Consider the following 16,911-nt stretch of genomic DNA (forward strand, 5'->3'; position numbering starts at 1 on the left):
CTCTGTGAGACAAAGTGACAGAATGTGCATGCTGTTGGGATGTTTAAAAAAATAGCCAAAAGACAGCAAAAGGCCTCAAAGCTAGTAAGTTCTGTATCTACAGCCCAGCTTGCCCTGGCTCCCTTAATAAACCATTGACACTGTGGTCTCTGTTCAGAATGCTCTCAGTTGATGCCTTTCTGGTCACTCCATAAAGCTTGCTTACTGGCTCTCCCCAACCCTTGCCTGTCACCCCCTCACTGGTCTCTCTACTCTTACTCTATTGCTTCCCACTTCCCCTGTTCTCCAACACTCCAACGACTGGATTTGAGAGGAAAAGAAATGGAGCACCCTCCACCCCCCAAAACCAAAACTCTTGAGTGACAGATTTTAAAAATCCGGATATCTAGACAGTGGAGAGTCCTCAAATATTAGCAGTTTCTCTCATCAGCTTCGTTGTATCTCCAAAATGTGCTTTCTTTTCATGCTGTCCTGTCCCCCTATCCAAACATAAGTCTAAGTGGTCCCCAAAGAAAGGGCCCTGACAGCCTCCTTCCATGGCTCTGTCCCAAGGATGACTCAGGGTCTGCACTGAGGAGGTGTACATGCCTTCTAAAGACACACTCAGCAGACACCACACCTTTCTCTCGCCCATCTTCAAAACTCTTCTTCACAAGTTCTGAAGTTGGGCAGCATTGGCTCAGCCCCTTGGTCTGGGCTCAAAGAACACCACAGGTGTTTACACAGTTTACACAGACTTTATTTTTCACCCATTGAGCACAGGAAGGTCTGGGCAGGTGGAGGTGTCACAGTCACCTCCCCTGGTTCACAGACACAGACCATGAGACTTGGTGGGAGGGAGCAGGGTCCTATTCCTACCACAGATTGCTATGGGGTTGTCACAAGGACACATTTGTTCTCGATTCTATTTACACCATGGAGGGTAGAGAGGGTACATTTCTTACACTAAAAATATATACTTTAGAATCTCTAAAACAAAAATATCTCTATCTCTACATGAGACCCACTAGAAAGAAGAACATAGAAAACAAGGGAAATGTACCAGCACCTCAAGTTGTCCCCTTCCGTGGGAAGGTTGCTCTGCTCCCCACCTGACACCATCAGCTTGGGAGGGCAGCCATATCTAACCAATCAGACAGACAGACACAGATAAACAAGAAGGAAGCTCATCATCTTGGAGGAGCGAGTATCGGAGAAAGGAGTGAGGAGGAGGATTTTGGCCTCTTCTGCAAAAGGAGTAATTGCACATTCAGTTTGGTGCTTCTTTTCCAACATTATTGCACGTGTGAAAAACCTGCATGTTGGCGTCAACAGCAAACCCGCTAAGAGAAGCCCGAGCTTTGCTGATTTCTGCTGGGCTCAGAAAAGTGCCGGGGGTGGGTTCTCTCTCTCTCAGGAAACATTAATGCCATCAGCTAGAAGAAAAAGTTCTGTATTCTCCAAAGCTGAAAGTGGGTTAGGTTTAAGAAAAATGCCATTCCTTTTCTTTTCAGAAGGATCAGAAACCATTCCATTCCCTTTGAGCACAGAATCTCCTGAAAGAATTATGCCTATGGATGAATCATTCCACTTGCTGAATTTTCCTATTGAAAAGATTCACGTAACACTCTTTTCCTCTTTTTATGCTTCAAGCATAAAAATTCAAGAGTTGCTTCACACCTCTTTTAATTATGAAAATTAGCCTTCTTTCTGGTAAAGAAATGTTAACTGAGTCAACTGCCCGTTCTCTATAATTAATGTAAGAGACCAAGGGCACCGTGAATCATAAAGAATAGATTTGGTAGAAAAATCACTTCTATTTGGTTTTGGGATGTCTTTTTCTGTTTACGCTGAAATATGGATAAACCTGAGGGCTTGAGAATCCTTAATCCCTCATCCTAAAGAAGGAAAACAACCACGAAGTAAGGAAATAACCATGAGAAGCCCCAGAACTGTCCAACCTTCTTGCCTCTCTAACCACCCCTAACTGGTGGTGGTTTTTAGGACCTCTGACCAAGAACTTCTTCCCTCCGAGGAGGACTTGAAGGACTGAGGAAAAGGCAGAAAGGAGAACAAAGGGTGCTTGAAAAAGCTGAGTCAGTAAAAGGGGGTGGAACTTGGATGATGTCTCATTTGGCAGGAAGGATTTCTACCTACAGGCCCGACAGCTACAATCAAAAGAAAGTCAAGAAGGCTGAGAACATTCAATGCAACGTTGCTTAATGTCCTGCCAGGATGTGGCTTGGAAACCTGAGAAGGCCAAGGAAAATGCAGTAACAAACTGGCAAAGACTGCTTAAAAGTCCTAGGAAGAAGTGCTAACTCACTTGCAAAAGAAGAAATTTAGAGAAGCTGATAAAGTAGCAGACAGAACATACTAGATAGTACTTCTGATGCCAGTTAAAAGGAAAGCCAGGGGCCCTGTGGTCAAGTTTCTCTCATGCTTCAGAAAAACTTGGGAGATGCAGAACATTGGACACTGAAATCAGCAGAGAAAATGCAGGGAGAATTACTGACTCCTCTATTAAGGAAGAAGTCGGGAGCCTTGAGTAGGTAGAAAACAAAGTAGAACTGGGAATTGCCTTTTTTGGACAACCAGAAACCACAGATTTCCAGAACCAGAGACCTCTTAAAGGTCATGGTTGTCATAGCCTGAGTTGTCAACCAAGCCTGGGACATAGCATATACCAGACTTTTATCAAACATTTATGACTAATTTAAAAGCCAGTCACATCTCAGACAAAGAGAAATAGCAACTATTCACACCGTCTTTCGGAAATACATGGTTCCCTACCCCTCTACCCTAAAGGCAAAGTTATATGAATAAGGAGATGGAGATAGGAGCTGTATGTGCTCAAGACCAGATCTCCTGATAACCCCATCATCAGAAATCTGAAATCATATATAGCCACAAAGAGCTAGCCTGCATTTGATGCAACCAAATATATTTGGTAATTTCACAGCATATTTCTGCTGGTCTTCCCTTTCTCTCTAGGCCAACCCTTTCCTGAAAGTCATGGGCTAGGAAGTAACCCACCCACTGAGCAACAGCAGTTCTTCTCCTTAGAACCAAGATTCTATTCACCATCACTTTCTTAAACCTCTGGCCTCCCTCCCTACCTACCTCTACACTACCAGCCTGTCAGGGCATTGGCCTGCCAACACTCAAACTATTCCTGAAATCTCCCCTTGTCATGAAAGAGATGGACTGCTTCTCCGGCCCAAGCAAACCTGGGCACAGAAATTACCTACTGGCCTTTCTTTCCACCCCTAAATCAGTTTCTCCTTAATGTTGAGCTTAAATACCTTTTTATATAGATTAATCTGCCTATATTTGTCCTCAAGCTATTCCATCAGAGAAGTTGGAGAGGGGGAACCCCTAGAAGGGATACGGCCATATTTTTCTAATATCCCCTTGTGCACGCGGTGCACAAGGCTGCTTATTAGCAGCAATGAAATCTTACGGTTATACTCTCATTTGTTGATAAACACACATGCATATGCACACACACACATACACAAACACTGCTGCTGCTTCACCTCCCCTCCCAGTTTCTTATCCCAAACGCTGCCCAGCTTGACTCTGCCATCATGGTCACAGCCACAGATCCGAGCAAGAAAGCAGCCAGCACTGGGGTTGAGTGTTTGGTGAGACTTGGGAAGGAGGAGAGAGTAAGAGTAGGGAATGGTTGCCATCACTGAGATGTAGCAGAAATGAGGCTGGCTATTGTTTGAGAAAAATCTAATGGCCTAAAAGCCTTGGCACAAGGTAGCTGACATTCCTAAGGTGCAGTAACCGAGGAGGGTCTGGCTCAGGAAAGTGCATGCGTGGTCCTGTAACTGCACTGCACGGAGTCAACCAAGACAGGTTCCCTCTCTCCAGAAGCCCAGCATACACAAGGCATCACAAGACATCAGCATATTAGGAGAGAGATTTTTCTGAGTGGCTCTTTCATCTAGTTTTGTTGCATGAAGGACTCACTCTGTTACATTCCTTCCAGCCACGCTGAGGCTAGGGAAACAGGTGAAGCAGTCCCCAACTTCCCTCTACAGAGGTGGCAGGAAAAGATGGGAGGGGCAAGATGGAGGAAGAAAGTGGGGGGATGTTCTCACGGAAGAAAGATGAAAAAAGAGGCAAGTTCAAGGAAGCAGCCAGAGAGAGACAGGGAAAGTCAGCAAGAAAGCTTTCTCTTTGACAAAGCTGCCTTTTAATTTTTCTGAATTAGGTAGGTAAATGGGTACAATTATTACATTTATCCTAAAGTGATAAACTGTGAAGCTTTGGCTCACAAAGATTTTAATGCCCGTATACTTCAAAAACACATTCCTGTTCCTGTCTGCACCATAGGAAAGGAAGCTGAGGCTGTCCCTAAAACAGCCTTGTGAGTAGAAATCAGACAAACCAGGAAAAATATCCACAATTCAAAGGGATATCATTTTAATATTTGAAAGCAGCATGACGTTCAGCCAGTAGGCATGGGTAAGGCCATACCTACTGCTTGTTTATAGCAGGCATCCGTTCTGAGTGGTTGGTCTCCGTCCTGTACCAGTTGTTAAATATTTTGAAAATCATCTGCATATGAAAATAATTATGGCTCTAAGAGATAGGGAAATATGAAAGAAATGCAGGATTCCTTCAACATCAAAGATCTTTAGAGTAAGACTAGAATACACTAATATATTTTAAGAGTCTAAGGAATGCAAAATTCAATCAAGTGATATAGCCAACTCTTCATCTATGAAAGGAAAGCACACTGGGGGAATGTCCCACTGTACAAAGATTTTCCAGGATGGAAAACTGATATGATCGTATTCCCTGGGTACCAACATACTTGTTAGTCACATTCTGTGCACAAAGGAAGGGAAAGTCTATACACACTGGAGCCCAAATTCTTGATATTATTGCAACAGAGAAGAGAAGAGAATAACCATAAATTAGTTTTAAACTAAATACCAAAATTAATGTCACCACTTACAGTTCATTTCCCAGTGTGGCTTTTTACATCTGAGTGGCAGAACATGTATCAACCAAAAGAAATCTATGATGATGAAGAAACCGCATGGCTGAAGGTGGTTTTGGTCCATTGATGGTTCGCTACTAAGGCAGCTAAGGAGACATTACGTAAGCACTTGGATCTCTCCAGGAATGGAATCAGAATGTGTCCTCAAGAGACAGCAGCAAGACACGAATGTTTCCACAACAGGGCAATAAAAACACCTTAAATCCCTTTCTACTCACAAACAACTCTTATCAAACCTTTCTCGGAGATCTAGAAATCAGACACTATGACAAATCTTCAGGCGAGGAAGTCCTTCCTGGTGTCTAAACTATTTCCTTCTGTGGCAATTTCAGCTCATTCTCTTACTCTGTCCTCAATGAAACCAAGAGAGGCTGCTCATCCTCACTTATCGTAACTGATTTCCCTCGAGCTGCTTCCTGTTGAAGCTAAACAACTCCAGCGTCCCTCTTGGCCCTTTCACTATCCAAGGTTCTCACGGAGTTATGCAGCCTGCTGCTAGGAAGCAATGAAGATGCACCCGGGCCAGAGGTATCTTCTGGCTTGGTGGTGGGCACTGCCAACGCCCAGGTCGCTGAGCAAACCCTCCTGACAGCCTCTGGGTCTGACCAGCATCCCCCAGAGTAGGCAATCAAACAAGGCCCAGGGCTGCCTAGCAGCCTGCAGATACTATGGGACTGGAGAGCCTTCCCTTTTCTCTCTGCTCTCCTCCTACTCCCCTACTCCATCCCTTAGGAAGAGGGACCTCTTTGAAGGAATCCTCAGTGGCAGAATGGATCCATATGGCTCGGCAGGCCAGCAGAGAGGTTCAGAGAAAATGTCTGGAAAGTGGGAAGCTGGGTATTCAATGGTGGCAGTTCTGAGGAGAAACAGAAGAAAGACAAGTACCAACAGGAGCTGGTCTTCTGCTGCCACGTTCACATCTGGTGACTGGCTGCTGGTAAGGGGGTAGCTGGATGTCCTCCAGTGCACACCACGAATAACTCAATGCTTCGGCATGGCGTTGACATGACCAAGGACAGGGCCAGACTTGGTCTTGCTTCTTCTCTGAGAGATTCACCATCTTCTCTGTGACCAGAACTCCCCTGAGGCACCTCGTGGCCCAAATCTTGCATCCCAGCAAAGACTTTTAGTTGAAGAGACTGAATAAAAGTGTTACAATTAGACAAAAAGGGAACACATGATTCATTCCTGCTTTTAACACAATACTTTGAAGATGTCACCACAATTTGGATCTGGCTATATTTTAAGTTCATTTACAAGTAGACTAGTTCTCAACTAAAAATAACCATATGCGTTATACATTTCGACAGCTGCCTGGATTTTCCTCTGAAGGAAACAAGATTCTATATTTCACTCACATTCAGCACAGATTTATTTTAACCCATTCGATGAAGGAATAACCTACCACCACCACCCACTGGCGGCTGTGACTTTTCAAAGCACTTCAGGTTCTCCTCAGAGCAGACTTACGAGTGGGGCAGTTGGTTACTAGTGTCCCTGTTTTACTGCTGAGACCACTGAGTGCCAGAAACAGTTGTCTGCCAGGTTATGATTGGAATTAACAGCTAGACCAGGTCTCCTAATTCCTAGCCTCCTGCTTTTTTTTTTTTTAACTAGAAAAGTTGCCCTTAATAAGACCTAAGATTTTGCCTTCAGTTATCTTACTACTTAAATGGTGTTTGGACTAAATTGTTCACATAATTTGGGTGCACAGGCTACCTCAATGCAGGCAAAAATGCCTCAAATCCTTCCATTTTCTTCACTAACATGATTAAAATAGATCTATGCTAATGGCAAATGATATTCAGAATTTAGTTTCCAAGATAAGAAAACAATGACAATTTCATATTTCAAATATTGGCAATAATTCTCATTATGGAACAAGTTAAATAGGTTAAAGTCTGTATCAATACTATCAATGCTATCTGAATATTTGAGCAATTTTCCAGTCTGTGTGGCTGCAGTAACCAGAGAGATGGTCTATAGATTTTGAAATGGGAACTAGAAAGAGGATTAGGGAACTAAACAGATAAAGCAAATTTACATCTCAAAATAATTCCATCCTGACTTTGGACCTGTGTAAATGGGCAGCTCAAAACAGCATATCTGTTCAAATAGTTAGAAAACATTTTTGCTTTTCTTAGGCTTATAGCTATTCTCATGGGGTTAGGAGCAGGCCTGGAAGTGATATTTATCAGACAAATTCAGTTTTACAACTAAAATATATTTTACTTTAAACATGATTGCTATTTTTAAAAGCCAGAAATAAATAAAAATCAGCAAGTAATAGTTCTCTTTACCTCTTTTCCTTTGTGTTTCCAGAATTCATACTGAGAGCTTTCCAGACCGTGGTTTTAGGCATTTCATCAGATATATTAATCTCAGAGGGGTCACATCTGAAATCAGTGCTTGGGACAGTAAATGTCAGACATACAAATAAAATACGTATCTCAGGCTGTGATGCCCACCACCCCACCAGAAGGGAACACTAACAGCTCGCAGAAGTGCTGGGAGCCAGATGGTCAGAACGTAGAGAGGCAAGCGGCCCGTGAGGTGGCATTGAGGGCCGGGCTGGTGTGCCAGGTGGCGGCAGCCCTGTCCCACGATTCTGCCCTTCGAAGGGCCCCCTAGGGTACTGACGATAGCGCTAGGACGCCAACGGTGGTAGATCAGGAGCTACCACTTACTGAGCGCTCGCTGTGTGCCGGGCACGGCGCTGAGTACTCTTCATTCATTTTCTCATTTACGTGGCCAAATGATTTCCATTTGTAGTTTACAAAGGATTTCTACCATATATCACCTCATCTATCAGAGCATCAGAGATCATGAACACCCTCATCTGAAGATGTAGAAACCAAAGCTCCTAGGGCTAAGTGACTGTCCAAGTCAAACATCAGTAAGTGCAGAATCAGGACCTTGAATCCAGTCCTTGGTCTCCTGGAACCTGAGTACTCTGAGGTTTCCTACAAGCCAGACTGTCTCCTTTTAAAAGGCCAAGAGAGGAGGCAGCATCCCAATAGAGAAGGAGCGTTGCTCCTACTTTGCTGCCAGAGAATTCAAAGCTGATGGCTGCTTCCCTAACAACTTGTAGAAAGTTTATTAAGGTCCAAAGATTCCATTTCTTTGGGGTCAGTTAAAAAAAAAAAAAAAGTCAGACTCATAGTAACAGAGAGTAGAATGGTGATTAATAGAGGCTGCAGGGAGGTGGAAAAGGAAGATATTGATCCAAGGGTACAATCTTTCAGTTATAAGATGAATAAATTCTGAAGACCTTTGTACGGCATGGTGACCATAGTTAATAATAATGTATTGTATACTTGAAATTTGCTAAAAAAGTTGATCTCAAGTGTTCTTGCCACAAAAAAAAAGAACGGTAACTGTAGGAGGTGATGGATATGTTATTAGTTTGATTGTATTAATCATTTCACAACATATACAGATATCAAAACACCACATTATAAACCTTAAATATATACTATTTTTATTTGTCTAATATAAAGAAATAAAAAATTTAAAAAAGGACTTTCCTCCTTTTCCCCTCACTATAAACCACAATCCTCTCAATGTTCAGCAATAAATTTTCCAGGATCTAGATGACCCAGATCCCCTCTCTCTTCCTTTTCTGTCCCCTCTCAACCTCTGAGCCTCTTTCAGCTTGTGTGTACCTCTTCCACATGGAAACAAAATGCTAGGAACGAAACCACATATGGACCAATTTAGCTTCCTACGACTTGTGGTGACCAATAGCTTTGATAGAGAAAGGGGCTAAAAATCTCCGGCAGACGTAAGGACTTTGGGGGATCCCAGTTCGGTTCCCCCTTGTGTCCTAGGACTGTAGATGCCATGAGCCAAGCTGGAATGGGCTGTCTCTGCTCATCCCCAAAGGCTTGCCCAGCCTGGGAATCTCAGGCCAACCAGGCTGAGAACTCTCTGGAAGCAAAGACCATATCCTGTTCTTCTTTGGAAGGTAGCAGAGAAAGGCAGAAGGAGCACTGGTTTGAGGAATACAAAGACTAAGGTTTGAGTCTTAAACTTTCTACTTAGCAGCATTACGATCTTGGGCAAATTACCTAAACCCCTCTAAGCCTCAGTTTCCTCACTGTACAAATGTGGATAATGAGACTTATCTCAGAGAGTTGTTGTAAAGACAAATGAGAGCACACAGTAAACCTTCTAGCACATGGAGAAGGCGCTCAGTACATGCGTTCCTCACCTCTGTTCTCCTCGTGATTCCTCCCCTGGTACAGTGCCTGACATGCGGCAGGTACTCAGTAAACCATGAAAGGAAAGGTGTTTTCACGAGTTGGAACTAGGAGACTGAATGTTAGCCCATTGAACCACAGCTGCATTTGTGACACCACCCCACACAAAGCCAGACTGTTTACAGAATAACCAAAATAGTCGACTCCTTGGTGTTTGGGGAGTTTTACCTGAAACTGTTGTTCTTTCCAGGACTACTTAGTAACTTCCTGCTCTCTAAGGGGAACTTGTCTCCCCCGATTTCTAACATTTTCTCGGCCTCCTGGAAGAAAAGGAGGCATTATTATATCTTGAACCAAGTAAAACCATGAGTCTACACCAGCCCATTTTTCTGTCACCACAATTTATACCTTATTTTCTCTCACATTTATTATAAAAGAGTATAATTATATTCTTTCATATATGTGACTCGTCACAAAAAGAGAGACAACCAGATATTTGTAGCTATGGAATAGTATGAAAAGAAAAAAAAAAAGAGCTGAATCTGAGCGAGCCTTTAGATGGAACTACCAATTTGCTGGAAATATCGGGGACAGAAGAACACGTTAAATGACACCAAGGGACACATTTAGTAAAATCTAAACTACAAAAAATCCTATAGGTCAAAGATCTAGTTTTTTAAACAAAAAGAAAAAAAAAATGATAGCAGGGGAACCCCTAAAGAGATTTAAGCAACATATCAACCAATTGCAATATATGGACCTTATTTGGATCCTGATTCAAACAAACAGATGGTTAAAAATAACAATAAGACATTTGGGGAAATACGAATTCTGACTATTCTTTCTACTTTTGTATATGTTTGAAATGTTCCATAATAAAGTGTTTTCTTTAAAAAAATCCCATTAATTTAAAGGAAATAATTACAGAGAAATAAATATATACAAAGATGTTTAAAGTAGTATAATTAATAATAAAACCTAAAACAACTATAAATTTTAACAAAGGAAGAATGTTTAAATTAATTATGAGATAATACTATAAAATATTATATAGCCATTAAAACAATAAAGACGATTATTTACTACATAGACATAGAAAAATGAAACTGTTATGAAATCAAGTGAAGGGGAAAAATCAGAATATATATATATATAGAAAACATAGATAAATATATACACATACAAATATACAATTATAAGATATATGAAAACTATGTTAAGGATTTAAAAAGAACATAAAGAAATGAAGAAAAATGTTGGATGTTGATGTGAAATTGTGGGGTGAAGTCTTCATTTTTTTCTTTCCTTTCATTTAGTTTTTAAAGTAATTCTATAACGTAAAACATGTATTAACAAATGCATGTTTACTTCAGAAAGTTTGGAAAATAAGGAGTATGTTTACCAGCCATCTCGAACTTAACATCCAAAAGAGATCCCTTGATTTTCCTCCTAGACCTGCTGTTCCTAGGTCTTCCCCATCTTAATAAAAAGCACAACCAACCATTCAGCCAATTGTTCACTCCAAAAATCTAAGAGTCATCCTTGATTCCTCTCTTTCATCCATGCTCACTGTGCATTAGCAAACCCCATCAGCTCTATCTTCAGAATAAGTCCCCAGTCCAGCCTCTTTTACCACCTCTCCCTCAGCCTAAGCCACCACAACCTCTTGCCCAAGTCATTGCCACAGACTTCTCACTAGTCTCCTGGCTACCTCTCTCCCTTCCAGCCTCACTGGCTTTCTTGGTGTTTCTTTGACATTGATCTTGGCAATGATTCTGTGGACATGACACCAAAAGCAAAAATAAATAAGTGGGACTATATCAAACTAAAAAGCTTCTGCACAGCAAAAGAAAGAATCAACAGAACGAAAAGGTAACCTCTGGAATGGGAGAAAATATTTGCAAAGCACATACCTGACCAGGAGTTAATAATATCCAAAATATACAAGGAACACGTATAACTCAATAGCAACCCCCCCACAAAAAAATCCAATTAAAAAATAGGCAAAGGACCTGAATAGACATTTTCCCAAAGAAGACACACAGATTGCCAACAGGAACATAAAAAGGTGCTCAACATCACTAATCATCAGGGAAATGCAAATCAAAACCACAACGAGCTATCACCTCACACCTGTCAGAATGGCTATTATCAAAAAGACAAGAGATAACAAGTGCTGGGGGGAGGACATGGAGAAAAGGGAATCTTTGTGCACTGTTGGGAATGTAAAATGGTACAGCCACTGTGGAAACCAATATGGAGGTTCCTCAAAAAATTAAAAATATAACTACCATACGATCCAGCAATTCCACTTCTGGGTATATATCTGAAGGAAATGAAACCACTGTCTCAAAGAGATATCTGCACTCCCATGTTCATTGCAGCATTATTCACAATAGCCAAGACATGGAAACAACCTAGGTGGCCATCAATAGATGAATAGATAAAGAAAAGGTAAAATATGTATACAGTGAAATATTATTTAGCCATAAAAAAGAAGGAAATCCTGCCATTTGCAACAATTTAAATGAACCTTCAAGGCATTATGCTAAATGAAATAAGTCAGAAAGAGAAAGACAAATACTGTATGATCTCACTTACATGTGGAATCTAAAAAATCTGCAGTCATAGAAACAGAGAACCGATTGGTGGCTGCCAGGGGTAGGGAGTAGGGGAAATGGGAGAAGGTGGTCAAAGAGTACAAACTTTCAGTTATAAGATGAATAAGTTCTGAGGATGTCATGTACAACATGGTGACTATAGTTAACAATACTCTATTGCATATTTGAAAGTTGCTAGGAGAGTAGATTTTAAAAGTTATCACCACACACACAAACGAACTGTGACTATGTGAGGTGATGGATGTGTTAACTAAGCCTATTGTGGTAATCATTTCACAATATATACATATATCAAATCATTACACTGTACACCTTAAACTTACACAATGTTATATGTCAATTATATCTCAATAAGGCTAGAAAAAATAATACAAGATTTTTAAAATTTAAGATATTAGAAAAAAAGTCCTTCAAAATACATTTCAAAGGACACTATTTCAGGCACTAACTGTATTTGGAAACACTTTCTGGCTCATTCATTTCTTGGTGGGGTATTTTCATTTTGCTACACATACATTCTTTGCACATACAGGCCATTGATTAAGGGTCCATTGTGTGGCCTGCAGATGCCAAGTGCTGAGGGAAACGAGGAAGGACAGAAAGTCCCATGCAAGTTATCTTTGCATGGTGCCAACCACAGCACCATCTGCAATTAGGTACACAACAAATACTCTCAGAAAATAATAGGTTTTGTATACTTGTCGAATTAGACCTTTTGGGAGAACATGAACCATTAGATCTGATAATAAGAACAGATTCTAGGTTCATCTTCTAAGTGTGAACCTGGTGACTAGACTGCAGACAAAGGAGAAAACTGGTTATCAAATCCGAAAATGAAGGACAGACAGGGACAAGAATCCTTAATCTACTCTGGGCTCAGAACATCTTTGGAGTAGTCTTCCTGGCTCCTAAATATAACCCTTGGGATTCCAGACATGCTGACGTTTCATGTGGCCCTCCCTAAGTCCTGTAATTCGAGGCTGCCCCAAAGTGTACAGTTGGTGCAAGAACTATGACCTCTTCCTCCTTGGCCTTCTTTTTGGCATCGTCCAACTTCTTCTTTTTGCTTTCAGGCATGAGGTCATCTAACCAGCTCAGCTCTCGCTTAGAGAAACAGAGATCCATGACTTTCCTGACAAAGACCAAGGCCAAAACCTGAAGAAAAATAAAGAAAGTGAATTAAAGGGGCTTGTTTCCTTCCTGGAGTTAAAAGCGAAGTCTTTTTTTTTTTTTTCTCCCCAAAGCCCTAATAGATAGTTGTACATCATAGCTGCACATCCTTCTAGTTGCTGTATGTGGGACGTGGCCTCAGCATGGCCGGAGAAGCAGTGCGTCGGTGCACGCCCGGGATCCAAACCCGGGCCGCCAGTAGCGGAGCGTGCACACTTAACTGCTAAGCCACGGGGCCGGCCCCGCGAAGTCTTATTTTCATAGCACACTAGGACATTTCAAGCAAAATCAAACTCATAATAATCATAATAGTTGCCTTTTATTGAGTGATCTCTTCGTACCAGATACTAAGGTAAGTGTTTTATATACAATATTTTATTTAACTATCATCATAACAACCCTGCAACTTAGAGAGCACCTAATCTAATTCCCTCATTGAAAAGAGAAACCCTTCATCTGCAGATGGCCCTAAGAGCTGCTCCCCTGGCTTGGGGCCAGCAGCAACGGCTATGGGCAGCATGGGGGTGGAGAGCCTCTGCAAGAGCACGGCTGTGTGTGTGTGTCGGGGCAGGGGGCGAGGGTGCAGCCACACCCAGCCCAAGCAGGCCTCACCCTGGGGTGAGGGGACCTGGAAAGACCATCTGGATTCCCTCTGATCCTTTGTCTATACATTTCCCTGCAAAATTCTTGCTTTATGCCTGCATCATGGATCTCTAGGTGTTTTCGTCTCTGCCCTCTGGCCTGGACGGATGCTCATTTTATAATCGAGGAAACTGAGGCCAAGGGAGAGAAAGTGACTTGCCTAAAATTTGACAGCTAATTTCCTCAATAGGAACAGGTAAGGGTGTCTCAACTGCTGCTCCATGTTTTTCCCATAAGGGCCATTTTAGCCAAAGGGAAACCAATAATAACCCAGAAGGACCTGCCTAGATTGACTGGTGTTCACCAGCTACCTCTGGTGGCTGGACAAGGAATGAGGCAAATCAGGGTTACTAAATTTAACCACATTTCTCTCTAATTTCAATGACTACTGTCCCAATAAATCCAAAATTGATAGTACCCCTTCTAGGAATTGTCAGGAATTTGCTATTTCTTTTACCAAACACTCAACTCCTGAACCTAACACCCAAATGCAGAACTCTATATGTAGTCTGAAAAAATTAAGAAATGCATCACGAGGGTATATATCTTGGTGATTAGGGAAAAAGACCCCTGACTGCCAGTTTCCTCCCCCTTGAATAATCTCCCAGTAAGTCAGAGTTCAACAGCACCTAAACGGTGCTCGTGGCCTCTTCTCTGGAGGCCCACCCTTTGGGTAACCTTCAAACAGCCCACTGGATTCTCAGCATCCTCATGACACAGACTGAGCCAGAGAGAAGGCATCAAGAGGAGAAGATGAAACAGTGAGGCGGTCAGGTGGCAAGAATTCATCATCACCCTAGTTTTAGGAAACAGCTTGTCACCTGTTGTACCATACACAGTTCAGCTTCCCTACTCTCCTTTTCAAAGCCCTTGCTGCAGTTAGAAAGGAGGTAAGGATATCCAGTCACTTCTCAGTGCTAGACCACCCTCATCCTCTGTCCCAGTGGCTTCAAACAGTGCATTTCCACCATTTTAGACACCTCTGATTGCAATAAATTCTAAATTAGGAACTATTTTGCTTTCAAGTTAACATGCAGATTATTGCAAACATGAAGAATCCTCTCCACATCAGATTCATGAAAGACAGACAGACAGACAGGCAGGCAGGCAGACTTATAGCCTTAAAAATAAACATGGCAAACTGCTACACACATGCATTCACACCTCAAGGTCCCCAAAATAATGCTGCTCCTACAAAGACCAACCAAAAAACAAAAACTTGCCATCCATTAGGATTAATATCCAGAATATATAAAGAACTTCTAAAACTCAACAACAAAAAAACAAGAAACCCGATTAAAGAATGGGCAAAGGACTTGAAGAGATATTTCTCCAAAGACAATATACAAATAGCCAATAAGCACATGAAAAGATGCTCAACATCACTAGTCATTAGGGAAATGCAAATCAAAAACACAATGAGATACCACTTCATGCCCATTAGGATGGCTGTATTCCCAAAAAACCCAAAAAACAAAGAACAGAAAATAAGTGTTGGCAAAGATGTGGAGAAATTGGAACCCGATGCACTGCTGTAGAAATGTAAAATGGTACAGCCGCTATGAAAAACAGTACGGTGGTTCCTCAAAAAATTAAAAATGGATATACCACATGATCCAGCAATCCTACTTCTGGGTATATACACAAAAGAATTGAAAGCAGGGACACAAACAGATATTTGTATGATTCATGTTTATAGCAGCATTATTTACAAAATTGCCAAAAGGTGGAAGCAATCCAAGTGTCTATCGACAAATGAATAGGATAAACAAAATGTGATATGTATATATATGCATATATATATAATGGAAATTATGCAGTCTTTAAAAAGGAAGGAAATTCTGACACATTATGCTAAGTGAAATTAAGCCAGTCACAAAAAGACAAACACTGTATGATCCCACACATATGAGGTACCTAGAGTAGTCAAATTCATAGAGACAAAAAGTAGGATGGTGGTTGCCAGGGGCTGGGGGAAGAGGGAATGGGGAGTTAGTGTTTACTGGGTGCAGAGTTTCAATTTTGCAAGATGAAAAAAGATGGATGGTGGCAACAGTTGCACAACAATGTGAATGTACTTAATGCCAATGATCTATACACTTAAAAATAAAGATGGCAGGGCCGGCCTCGTGGCTTAGCGATTAAGTGCGCGTGCTCCGCTGTTGGCGGCCTGGGTTCGGATCCCGGGTGCGCACTGACGCCCCGCTTCTCTGGCCATGCTGAGGCCGCGTCCCACATACAGCAACTAGAAGGATGTGCAACTATGACATACAACTATCTACTGGGGTTGTGGGGGAAAAAAAATAAATAAATAAAATTATAAAAAAAAAAAAGATGGCAAATTTTATGTTACCCATATTTTATCACTATTTTTAAAAACAAATAATACTTTTTAAAAACTCACCATCATTGGAAAGACAATGGCAGCTGGAGATGCCTTGATGACCCAGAGCAGGACAAGGCAGGTCAGCTGGATTAGGGTGAAGAGGTGCACTTTGCGCAAGGGCACGTGCCGAAGGTAGATAAAGTCTGGCTGGTGCTTTGCGGGCATCCCAAAGAGCTTCAGGCGATCAAAGAACTGAAAGCAGGGAACTGGCATTTATTTTCAGGAAGTTTCTCTGGGTCAGAAACCTTATTAGGCCCATTCATGTCTCTTACATCACCTGCTCTGAAAGGTAGGTAATACCATTTCCACTGGACACAAGTGGAAACTGAGTCTGAGAGACCAAGTAATTTGGCCAAGGGGTAAGTGATAGAGTCAAAATTTGAATCCATCTTTTCTAATTCAAGGTTCAAATTTCTTTCTCCTATCCCACACTGTGGCTCCTCAGATCTTTCTCGGGAGCGTTGAAAACAATATAAATCATTTGCATCTTTCTGCTTATTATCAAAACCAAAGCTCTTACCTGTTCTTTGAGGAGCTTGGAGCTTTTCATTGATTATTTACAGTAAAAAGATAAAATGAAAGCTCATAACATTCTGGATATAAAAAACACGACCATTCTTATATTATAAAAAGGAAAATAGAGACCCAGAGAGGTTAAATAACCTGCCCAAGGTCACATGAGAATCAGCGTATAAGAATGATGATTGGACATTCCGTAAAAACAAAGAGGAACAAGCCACCAATAGAAGAAGCAGCTAAGTTATCGCATCTCTGGATACCCAGGTTATTATTAACACGCTCCTGATTTTTCTCTGTTCAAAGGACCGAGGAATGGGTTGATAGATGGGAGAAGGCAGAGCATGACAGGGAGTAATGCCTGCTTATCTGGAG

General features: G+C 41.6%; 1 protein-coding gene across 4 annotated transcripts in view; it reads right to left on the reverse strand.

The window, feature by feature from the left end:
• Nucleotides 1–690: 690 nt before the first annotated feature.
• Nucleotides 691–16,911, reverse strand: part of SLC4A8 (solute carrier family 4 member 8) — a 66,114-nt gene continuing 49,893 nt past the window's right edge. The window contains exons 21-25 of one of the 4 annotated variants that reach the window (XM_004429045.3): nt 16,039–16,212; nt 12,840–12,977; nt 9,430–9,521; nt 7,300–7,395; nt 691–6,138 (exon numbers count right to left, since the gene is read on the reverse strand). In XM_004429045.3, coding sequence (XP_004429102.1) covers nt 6,126–6,138; nt 7,300–7,395; nt 9,430–9,521; nt 12,840–12,977; nt 16,039–16,212 — 513 coding nt within the window. In that variant the 3' untranslated portion in view covers nt 691–6,125. Of the gene's footprint in view, nt 6,139–7,299; nt 7,408–8,455; nt 8,688–9,429; nt 9,522–10,462; nt 12,978–16,038; nt 16,213–16,911 lie in introns of those variants that run through there. The other 3 variants (XM_087442387.1, XM_087442389.1, XM_087442388.1) reach the window with 3 other exon arrangements.

This window comes from Ceratotherium simum, chromosome 17 (assembly GCF_057802395.1).
Source record: "Ceratotherium simum simum isolate JZ-2026a chromosome 17, ASM5780239v1, whole genome shotgun sequence".
Lineage (NCBI taxonomy): Eukaryota > Metazoa > Chordata > Mammalia > Perissodactyla > Rhinocerotidae > Ceratotherium > Ceratotherium simum.